General features: G+C 38.6%; 1 protein-coding gene across 1 annotated transcript; it reads left to right on the forward strand.

The window, feature by feature from the left end:
* The first annotated feature begins 11,504 nt into the window (after positions 1-11,504).
* LOC133043374 (olfactory receptor 9K2-like) lies at positions 11,505-12,503 on the forward strand. The gene has a single exon (XM_061124180.1). The coding sequence runs from the start codon at positions 11,562-11,564 to the stop codon at positions 12,501-12,503; it is 942 nt and encodes a 313-aa protein (XP_060980163.1). The 5' UTR covers positions 11,505-11,561.

Raw genomic sequence — 12,503 nt, forward strand, 5'->3', positions numbered from 1 at the left:
GTGCTCCTAAGAAGCAGAGAATAGTCATGACCTTACAAGTAAAAGCTGAATTCCTAGGTACCTACTGAAGACTGAGGTCTGTAGCTCTAGTTGCTTGCCATTTTAAGATGAATGAATCCAGTGTAAAGACTATTAGTTTTTAAAAAAGAAATTCATGAAGCTGTAGCTTCCTGTAGCTATGCCAGTAGGCATTAAACTTTGCATTTTTGTGAAATACCTTACCTTATATTAAAAATGCATCTTTTACTGGGTGCAGGATTGCCAGGAGAAAGACATATATCTATACATTCTAATATGATTGGAGAAAAAGTAAAGTCATTATATTACAACTTTAAGCAAAAGAAAGGTGAAGGATTGAAAACTGGTGAATTTGATGACAGCAAAGGATGGTTTCATAATTTTAGAAAAACGTTTGGCTTAAAAAGTGTCAAGATAACAGGAGAAGCAGCTTCTGATGATTAATGAGCAGCAGAGGAGTTCCAAATGCCAAGAAAATCACTGAAGAGAGAGGATATCTGCCTGAACCAGTTTTTAATGCAGATAAAAGTACCCTATTCTGGGGGAAAAAAATCTCACTTATGAGTGAGGAACAGAAGTGAGAACCAGAATTTAAGGCAGGAACAGATAGGCTCACCCTACTGTTTTGTGCTAATGTATTCAGATTTATTACATATAAAACTACTAATCCCCAAGATTTAAAGGGAAATGTAAACTGCAGCAGTAAGCCTTCGGGTTGTATAGCAAGAAGGACTAGACAAGTACCCTTTTCTTTTCTGCATTGGTTCCATGGATGCTTTGGTGTTAAGGTAGGAAGTACTGTGAAGGTATGCCTTAACTTTTTTTTTTTTTTTTAAACTGGACAGTGTCCCTGGCCTCCCAGAACTCCATGAGTTAAATACCAAAAGTGTCTACTTGCACCCTTAACACAACATCTCTATTTCAGCCCCTAGATTGGGAGGCATATTGATCTTTAAGGCTCATTACACATGATACTCTACAGAAAATATTGTCAATGATATGGAAGAGAACTCTGACAGAGAGAACACCATGAAAGTCTGAAAGTATTATACCACTGAAGATGCCATCATTGTTATAGAAAAAGCTGTGAAAGCCATCAAGCCTGAAATAGTAAATTCCTGCTGGAGAAACTGTGTGCAGATGCTGTACATGATTTTACATGATTTACAGCAGAGCCAATCAAGAAAATCATGAAAGATATTTAGGATAGGGCAAGTGGTGAAGTGGGTATTTTGTTTCAAGGTATTGATGTTCAAGAACATTCAAAATTCAAGAACTGCTAAATACCCCAACAAAGGAATGAACAGAAGGTCTGACGGTGGTGAGTGGCTCTCAGTCCGTGCCGGATGACCAGGAAGAGGACGCAGAAGAAGCAGCGCCAGAGACAAGTGACATCAGGCAATCGGGCAAAAGGACTCCAATAATTTAAGACTGCTTTGGACTTCTTTTATAACGTGAACCCTTCTATTATTGGGTTGGCTAAAAAGTTCATTCTGGTTTTTCTGTACACTGGTATGAAAAACTGGAATAAACTTTTTGGCTTACCCAATACATTACGAATTACATTCATAATGAATTACACTATGGAGCTTCCCTTGTAGCTCAGTTGGTAAAGAATCTGCCTGCAATGCAGGAGACTCAGGTTTGATTCCTGGGTCAAGACAATCCCCTAGAGAAGGAAATGGCAACACATTCTTGTATTCTAGCACGGAAAATCCTATGGACAGAGGAGTTTGGCAGGCTACACTCCACTGGGTCACAAGAGTAAGACACGACTTAGTGACTAAACCACCACCACAGTATATGTGGGCTTCCCACGTGGAAGCCCTGAGTTGAGAAGACCCCTTGGAGGAGGAAATGGCAATCCATTCCAGTATTCTTGGCTGGAAAATCCCATGAACAGAAGGACATGTAGGGCTACAGTCCACGTGGTTGCAAGGAGTCAGACATGACTTAGCAATTGAGCATGAATGCATGGTATGTGTACCTGTCTCTCTTGTAATTAGAGAAACTGCATATTACCATCATAGGTAGGTGGGTTTTAAAAAATGTAACAATGTTTCTAATACTGTATTATAACTATGATTATAATACTGCATGTTTTAAAAACTTTATAATAATTCATTGATTAGTTGCATAGGTTGGGCTAGCATGAAGCAATTATACTGACTACAGAATTCTCATGAAGCATTCATGTTGTGCTTTAGTTAACAAAACACCTGCATTGATACAGGTGAAAGAATCCTTACACCTGTAAATAAATGCGAAGTCCTTTTTCACATTATCTTTTTAATATTTTTTTATCTTCTCATTTTTGATGTCTAGTGTTAGTAGTATGAATAACATACAGTGTTTTGTATCATATAGAGCCCTACTGATGTAGGATTGAGAGATTATTTGACAGATGACCATTTGTTGATTGATGTGCATCTATAAGTTTCCCTACTTGGCAAATTGCCTCCAGTAATTCTTCTTGTTATATCATTTTAAAAATATTCAGGGACATATTTTGCTCTACAGTCCAATGCAATTAAATTTGTCCTTTAGGGGGACAATATAAAGAATGCATGAAATTCAACAAAAAAACCCAAACAAATTGATTAAAAAATGGGCAGAGACATAGAGAAGGACTTGTGGACCTATTAGGGGAAGGAGAGGGAGACAAACTGAAAGAGTAGCATTGACATATACACACCAACATGGGTAAAATATCTGGAAATATCTGTATAGCATAGGGAATCCAACTTGGTGCTGAGAAAGCTGGAATGGGGAGTTGGGAGGGAGGTTCCAGAAGGAGGGGATATATATATACTTAGAGCTGATTCATGCTATTGTACAGCAGAAACCAGCACAACATTGTAAAGTAATTATCCTCCAATGAAAAATAAATAAAAAAAAAATGCCTCACCCAAGGGCAGGGTCAGCAACCGAGAGGAGCTATCCTGCATCAGAGGTAAGGAGCAGTGGCTGCGCTTTGCTGGAGCAGCCGTGGAGAGAGACCACACGTCCAAGGTAAGAGAAACCCAAGTAAGACGGTAGGCACTGAGAGAGGACATCAGAGGGCAGACAGACTGAAACCACAATCACAGAAAACTAGCCAATCTGATCACACGGACCACAGTCTTGTCTAACTCAATGAAACTAAGCCACGCCGTGTGGGGCCACCCAAAACGGCCAGATCATGGTGGAGAGGTCTGACAGAATGTGGTCCACTGGAGAAGGGAATGGCAAACCACTTCAGTATTCTTGCTTTGAGAACCCCATAAACAGTATGAAAAGGCAAAAAGATAGGACACTGAAAGATGAATTCCCCAGGTCGTTAGGTGCCCAATAAGCTACTGGAGAAGAGTGGAGAAATAACTACAGAAAGAATGAAGGGATGGAGCCAAAGCAAAAACAACACCCAGTTGTGATGGAAGCAGGGTTCGATGCTGTAAAGAGCAATATTGCATAGGAACCTGGAATGTTAGGTCCGTGAATCAAGGCAAATTGGAAGTGGTCAAACAGGAGATGACAAGAGTGAACATCGATATTCTGGGAATCAGTGAACTAAGATGGACTGGAATGGGTGGATTTAACTCAGATGACCATTATATCTACTACTGTGGGACGGAATCCTTTAGAAGAAATGGATTAGCCATCATAGTCAACAAAGGAGTCCGAAATGCAGTACTTGGATGCAATCTCAAAAATGACAGAATGATCTCTGTTTGTTTCCAAGGCAAACCATTCAATAACATGGTAATCCAAGCCTATGCCTCAACCAGTAATGCTGAAGAAGCTGAACTTGAACAGTTCTATGAAGACCTACAAGACCTTTTAGAACTAACACCCAAAAAAGATGTCCTTTTCATTATAGGAGACTGAAATGCAAAAGTAGGAAGTCAAGAAACACCTGGAGTATCAGGCAAGTTTGGCCTTGGAGTACAGAATGAAGCAGGACAAACGCTAATAGAGTTCTGCCAAGAGAATGCACTGGTCATAGAAAACACTCTCTTCCAACAATAGAAGGGAAGACTCTACACATGGACATCACCAGATGGTCAACATCGAAATCAGATTGATTATATTCTCTGCAGCCAAAGATGGAGAAGCTCTATATAGTCAGCAAAAACAAGACTGGGAGCTGACTGTGGCTCAGATCATGAACTCCTTATTGCCAAATAAACTGAAATTGAAGAAAGTGAAGAAAACCACTATATCATTAAGGTATGACTTAAATCAAATCCCTTATGACTATACAGTGGAAGTGAGAAATGTCTGATAGACAGAGTGCCTGATGAACTATGGATGGTGTTTCATGACATTGTACAGGAGATAGGAATCAAGACCATCCCCAAGAAAAAGAAATGCAGAAAAGCAAAATGACTGCCTGAGGAGGCCTTACAAATAGCTGTGAAAAAAAGGGAAGTGAGAAGCAAAGGAGAAAAAGAAAGATATACCCATTTGAATGCAGAGTTCCAAAGAATAGCAAGGAGAGATAAGAAAGCCTTTCTCAGCAATCAATGTAAAGAAATAGAGGAAAACAATAAAATGGGAAAGATTAGAGATCTCTTCAAGAAAATTAGAGATACCAAGGAAACATTTCATGCAAAGATGGGCTCAATAAAGGACAGAAATGATAGGGACCTAATAGAAGCAGAAGTTATTAACAATACATATAAGAAGTGTACAAAAAAGATCTTAATGACTCAAATAATCACGATGGTATGATCACTCACCTAGAGCCAGACATCCTCGAATGTGAAGTCAAGTGGGCCTTAGAAAGCATCACTACGAACAAAGCTAGTGGAGGTGATGGAATTCCAGTTGAGCCATTTCCAATTCCAAAAGATGACGCTATGAAAGTGCTGCACTCAATATGCCAGCAAATTTGGAAAACTCACCAGTGGCCACAGGACTGGAAAAGGTCAATTTTCATTCCAATCCCTAAGAAAAGCAATGCCAAAGAATGCTCAAACTACCGCACAATTGCACTCATCTCACACGCTAGTAAAGTAATGCTTACAATTCTCCAAGCCAGGCTTCAGCAATATGTGAACCACGAACTTCCAGATGTTCAGTCTGGTTTTAGAAAAGGCAGAGGAACCAGAGATCAAATTGCCAACACCCTCTGGAGAATCGAAAAAGCAAGAGAGTTTCAGAAACACATCTATTTCTGCTTTATTGACTATGCCAAAGCCTTTGACTGTGTGGATCACAATAAACTGTGGAAAATTCTGAAAGAGATGGGAATAGCAGACCACCTGACCTGCCTCTTGAGAAATATGTATGCAGGTCAGGAAGCAACAGTTAGAACTGGACATGGAACGACAGACTGGTTCCAAATAGGAAAAGGAGTATGTCAAGTCTGTATATTGTCACCCTGCTTATTTAACTTACATGCATAGTATATCATGAGAAACGCTGGGCTGGAAGAAGCACAAGCTGGAATCAAGAGTGCCAGGAGAAATATCAATAACCTCAGATATGCAGATGACATCACCCTTATGGCAGAAAGTGAAGAAGAACTAAAGAGCCTTTGATGAAAGTGAAAGAGGAGAGTAAAAAACTTGGCTTAATGCTCAACATTCAGAAAACTAAGATCATGGCATCCGGTCCCATCACTTCATGGCAAGTAGATGGGGAAACAGTGGAATCAGTGGCTGACTTTATTTTTCTGGGATCCAAAATCACTGCAGATGGTGATTGCAGCCATGAAATTAAAAGACGCTTGCTCCTAGGAAGGAAGGTATGACCAACCTAGACAGCATATTAAGAAGCAGAGACATTCCTTTGCCAACAAAGGTCCATCCAGTCAAGGTTATGGTTTTTCCAGTGGTCATGTATGGTTGTAAGAGTTGGACTATAAAGAAAGCTGAGCACTGAAGAATTGATGCTTTTGAACTGTGGTGTTGGAGAAGACTCTTGAGAGTTCCTTGGACTGCAAGGAGATCCAACCAGTCCATCCCAAAGGAGATCAGTCCTGGGTGTTAATTGGAAGGACTTATGTTGAAGCTGAAACTCCAGTACTTTGGCCACCTGATGCAAAGAGCTGACTCAGTTGAAAAGACCCTGATGCTGGGAAAGATTGAGGGCAGGAGGAGAAGGGTACGACAGAGGATGAGACAGTTGGATGGCATCACGGACTTGATGGACATGGGTTTGGGTGGACTCTGGGAGTTGGTGATGGACAGGGAGGCCTGGAGTGCTGCGATTCATGGGGTCACAAAGAGTCAGACATGACTGAGTGACTGAACTGAACTAAAGCTGTTTAAGCGCTTGCTTTTTCTCTGCTTCCATCACTGATTTCTTTGCATTTACAAACAACAGTGTGTGTTTTAGCAATAAATGAGTGAAATAAAATCATGGGTAAAGGATTTTAATATATATTTTTCCATAGAAGTGATACAGACAGTCAACAGGCACAAGAACACATGTTAAACATCACAAATTATTAGGGAAATGCAAATCAAAGCCACAATGAGATACCACCTCGTGCCTGTTAGAATAGGTTTTACCAAAAAGGCAAAACGTAATAAGTGTTGGTGAAGGTGTGGAGTAAAGGAAACTCTCATACATTCTTCGTGAGATTATAAATAGGCTCAGCCACAATAGAAAAAAGTATGGAGATTTCTCAAAATATTAAGAGTAGAGCTACCATATGATTCAGCTATTCTGCTTCTGGGTATTTATCCAAAGGATATGAAAATACTAATTTGAAAAGATATATGCATCCTTGGGTTCATCACAGTATTATTTACAATAACCAAGGTAGAGAAGCAACTTAAGTGTGCACTGATGGATGGATAAAGAAGAAATGATATATATATAGAATAGAATCATACTCAACCTAAAAAAAGATGAAACCTTGCCATTAGTGATACCATGGATGGACTTCAAGGGTATTATTCTAACTGAAATCAGTTAAATAGAGAAAGACAAATACCATATGACTTACTCATATACGGAATACAGAAGACAAACAAATGAAAGCCAAAATAAGTGAGCAGACGAAACCAATCAAAAACAAACATGTAGATACAGAGAACAGAATAGTCACTATCAGAGAGAAAGAGGTGGGGGAGTGAGTGGAGGGTGAAATGGGTAAAGGAGATCAACTATATGGCGATGGAAACTAAATCTTCAGTGATGAGCACTCTGCAGTATATACAGAAGTAGAAATATAACGTACTCATGAAACTTATATAATATAAACCAGTGTTACCTAAATAAACAGCATATTAAAAATAACAAATCTTGAAATATCAGCTATCACAGAAAAAAAGCTTTTTGGTCTCTTTTGAAAGGATAGTCTTTAAGGCCAGTTTTTTTATGTTTGCTCCAACTCAAAGAGGGCATTTCTTATTTGTCTCCTCAAGTTCTCTCCAATGTACTTGTAGTTGGTCTACAGTTAGCTTTTTGCTCTCATGGAGCTAATAGTCTCTTCTTCATTGGCTATCACCAAATTATTATTACGTTTCAGAGTTCACTTGTGTTTGGACTTTCCCACACTTTGTTCTAAACAGAGTCTGTTCACTTGGATCTCTCTGTTATGGGACACCTTTCATTCTAGGCAAAGCCTGTATGTGGTTCAGTACTCTCAGAGTGACCCCTCTGCTTTAGAAGCAGGTTTCTGGGTGAGGTCAGTTAAACCTAACGGCATTATGTCTCTTGGCATAGAACCTACATCCTTTGAACAAGGGTCACTGAAACTAGTTTATCAGGCCAGAGGTCAAGCTTCTACCCTATGAAGGAAGGCAGGTAAAGAAAGAGATTGCCAAAATATTTTAGCCATTCTTGCTTTGAATAGTGCTTCTGCATCATTTATATCCTAGGGAATAAGATATGTTTGCAACATACTGCTCTCAAGGTGATGGGCTTCCCAGGTGGCACTAGTGGTTAAGAACCCACCAGTCAATGTAGGAGACATAAGAGATATGGGGTACAATTCCTGGCTTGGAAAGATCCCCTGGAGGGGGTCATAGCAACCCATTCCAATATCCTTGCCTGGAGAATCCCATGGACAGAGGAGCCTGGAAGCTGCAGTCCATTGGGTTGCGTAGAGTTGGACATGACTGAAGAGACTTAGCGTGCAGGGACACAGTCTCAAGTTGATATGGTAACCTTTGTCTGGTACCGAGGGGAAGAGGAATCTGTATATTTTTTCTTACACTTGCCTGTAAGAAAGTCATGCTGTGCTGAGACAGGAGAGGAAGGAAGTGGGCCCTGGATCAAATAAGTATGTTAGACTATTTATATTGGCTTTATTCACAATATCTGATAACTGAAAACACCTCAACTGCCCAACAATTTAAGAGTACCAAAATTTGGTACATATGTAAGTGGAATACTCATCAATAAAAAGAATGAATTACTTATAGATATTACAACATGAATAAACCTCAAAATCATTTTACTCAGTGAAAAAAGCCTGAGATAAAAGGGTGAATACTGTATGCAAACATATTTATATCCAAAAGAAAATCACATCACTGGTTATTTGAAAATGGATTTGGAAGAAAGTATGGTTAATAAAGGGCATGATACATCTTTTGGAGGTTATGGAAATGTTCTGTATCTTGATACGGTGATGGTTTCACTGATGTATAAAACTGGCTAAACTCACAGAAATGTACACTCAATGAATACAGTTCATTTCACACTAATTATTTCTCAATAAAGCATTTGAGAAAAAAATCATAAGTAGAGCTTCATTTTTAGATGAAAGGAGTTACGTTTTAGAGCACTGGCTCATGTATATCTTATTTTAGATTGAAGATTTCAAAAAGATCTTTTTGGTCCCTCCCAAAGGATTCTCACAAGAAAACAGCTCTTGTATGTTTGTTGACTCCTATTAGACTCAGGCTGATTTTCCCCCCATTTTCTTTCTTTTCTTATTTTCTTTTTTAAGTCTGAAGTCCCTGATCCTCATGGACCTTGGTTCTGGAGTCTAGATATCTTAATAGCTAATTTATACTTCTTTCTTTCCCAGGAGGATTGTCTCCCAGAAGGTAAAGGAAGCCTCAATGCTGCAATTAATAGAAAAATTTATATTGTTATGCCAAAAGCATAGCTGTTATGAATAACTGTTGCTGTTATTTTGGCAGGTTATCAGAGATTCCAGATGACTCAAGGCCTCTACTTGGATATCTAAGACAATCTATTTTCCTTCTTAAAAGCATTCAAGCACTAGAGAATGCAGCAGAGAGACTATCCTGATGATGGATTTCTCAGGTTTATTTTGCATAACTACAGATTATAGTTACTGGAAGTATTTCAGAGTTATCCAAGCATCACTGGAAAATTCACTTCTTTCTGTTGTACAAAAGATATAACATTTTCCAATGTCAAATACTAAAGGACATTTCCTCATAAAGGAAATTCATAAGCCTTATTACATAGTGTGATAAGGAAAATAAGCCTATTTTCTCTATAGGAAGAATATGAAACTGAGATACTGAACATGTATTTGAAAATTCTGAGAGGAAGGGAGTTCATTTTATTTTGACATAATGATTTTTTCAGTATTGGTAGTTGTAACATAGACATTAACTTTGTTTACTCTTTTTAGAATGAAAACAATAAAAAGGCAAAAAAAAATCAGAATTCTGAGGCTTCTTTTTACAAATATGTAAATTACCAAACAATATAAGGTAAGAGTAAATTTTAAAATGTGTGAGTTTTTGACAAATAACAAATCACCAACTATTTTTCTATTGACTACTCTGGGAAAAACACTCTCCTTTTTGTCAGTATAAATGTCTTTACCTGTAAACATTAATATTAGAATGAGTTTGTTAGGAATCATATCAGTTCAGTTTAGTTGCTCAGTCCTGTCCAACTCTTTGTGACCCCATGGACTGCAGAATGCCAGGGCTGTCTGGTCGATCACCAACTCCTGGATCATTAAAATGATCTGGCACCTTGCCCCCAGGCAGGATTAAAAAAATATAAATTAGATATATTATTTTTCAAAAAGCATTTCACAACTATTACAGTGTTTCCTTTCACTGTCTAAGTAGTTTATACTTCCTCAGATCCTAAGAATGATCTATTTAAAATCTTGCCCTTTTATAATTATCTGCATATTTAATTTTTGATGGAGCTGGTGAATAACAAAAATATATCAAAATGACATCATAACCGTTTTACTGAAAGCCATATTTTTCTCATGCAAAATATTATACTTCTCTCAGATTTCTTTATTAAAGAAAAAGGTTATAGATTAAGAGCATGGATTCGAGAGCCAGATTTCTGGGCTTCAGACTTCAATTCTGACCCTAGTAGGTGGCTTTCAACATATTTTATTTCTTGGTACTTCATTTTCCTTACTGTAAACCAGAGAATACAATAACACTCACCTCATATTATTGTTGTATATATTAAATGAGCTGATATGAAAGCATTTAGAAAAGTGGTCTATAAAAGATTCCACGTAATGTTTGCCATTATTATTGTTGTCTAGGCAGAGTCATGCACATAAAGGCCTGAGGAGGAGTGATCTTATTTGAACTGTTTAGTAAATGAACGAATGATGGCTGTGAAATTTATATTCAGGGTAAATAAGAATACAATCAATAATTTCTTCATATGTATCTTTTGTTCAGTATCCATTTCTAAAGTAATTCTATGTAGACAGTATAAATCTCTTTTTTAAACACTATGAGCTATTAGCTGAGGAAACGTGAGAAAATTGTATTTATGAAAAAGAATTTGAAGCTTATCTGAAATTTGAAGAATCTGAGATTTATGCATGAAATTCTAGCATGCAAGTGATAATAATTTTTGTGTTTGGTTGTTCACAACTAATTCTTTGTGAGTATATAACTTACATCAGAATCCAAAGTTTTCATTATCCACAAAAAGTAATCACAACCTTTGAAGTGAAGTGAAGTCGCTCAGTCATGTCCGACTCATTGCGACCCCAAGGACAGTAGCCTGCACCAGGCTCCTCCGTCCATGGGATTTTCTAGGCAAGAGTACTGGAGTGGGTTGCCATTTCCTTCTCCAGGGAATCTTCCCAACCCAGGGATTGAACCCAGGTCTCCCACATTGTAGACAGACGCTTTACCACCTAAGCCACCAGGGAAGTCCTGGTGTCACAACCTTTAAGCAGTCTTAAAATTCAGTCATTTTCTTTGGATCTACTGGTAATCTAAGTTTGCCAAGCTAAGTTTTACTAAACGAGACTACTGAAGCCCTTAATATCACCAAACTAAGATACCAAAATTGCTTCCAAAATGTCATTTATTGAAATATTTGTGCTCTCACAACTAGTTTCATGATGCTGCATTTATTGCATAAATCGTGAGTAGGAAATATATACAGAAGTGATACTTGCAAACATGAATGGCATTTGAGTTAGAAGGCGCTGTATAAGTTTCATAAGGAAAAGATCTAATTCCATAGCATGTATGGATTAGTAATTTTTAAGGTTAAAATAAATAATGATTATAGAACAGCTTTGTGACTCCTATACTGAAAGAGATTATTTGTAGCTAGGATGACAGCCAAGAGTTCATTTGTTTATTTTGCCTTGTACCTCTCAGCAGGTTTCTGCCATGGGTGACAGAGAAACACGCAACCACTCAGAAGTGACTGACTTCATTCTTGTTGGCTTCAGGGTCCGCCCAGAGCTCCACATTCTCCTCTTCCTGCTATTTGTGCTTGTCTATGCCATGATCCTTCTAGGGAACATTGGCATGATGGTCATTATTATGACTGATCCCCGGCTGAACACACCAATGTATTTCTTCTTAGGCAACCTGTCCTTCGTTGATCTCTTCTATTCTTCTGTTATTGCACCCAAGGCTATGATCAACTTCTGGTCTGAGAGCAAGTCCATCTCCTATGCAGGCTGTGTGACTCAGTTCTTTCTCTTTGCCCTCTTCATTGTGACTGAGGGATTTCTCCTGGCAGTCATGGCGTATGACCGCTTCATTGCCATCTGCCATCCTCTCCTCTACACTGTCCAGATGTCAACATGTCTCTGTGTTCAGTTGGTGGCTGGTTCCTATTTTTGTGGCTGCATCACCTCAGTTCTTCAGACAAGCATGACATTTGCTTTATCCTTTTGTGCTTCTAGGACCATTGACCATTTTTACTGTGATATTCGCCCCCTGCAGAGACTATCTTGTTCTGATCTCTTCACCCTTAAAATGGTTTCTTTCACCTTCTCTGTCCTCATTGTCTTCCCTACCATCATAGTTATTATTGTTTCTTATTTGTACATTGTGTCCACAGTTCTAAAGATACCCTCCACCGAGGGACGTCAGAAAGCCTTCTCCACTTGTAGCTCCCACCTGGGAGTCGTGAGTGTACTCTATGGTGCCGTCTCCTTTGTGTACCTCACTCCTGACACATTTCCTGAGCTCAGTAAAGTGGCCTCCTTGTGTTACACCCTGCTCACTCCCATGTTGAATCCTCTGATTTACTCTCTGAGAAACAAAGATGTCAAAGAAGCGCTATACAAACTTTTGGAGAAGAAAAGTACTATTCTGTGA

Source organism: Dama dama, chromosome 22 (genome assembly GCF_033118175.1).
Source record: "Dama dama isolate Ldn47 chromosome 22, ASM3311817v1, whole genome shotgun sequence".
Classification (NCBI taxonomy): Eukaryota; Metazoa; Chordata; class Mammalia; order Artiodactyla; family Cervidae; genus Dama; species Dama dama.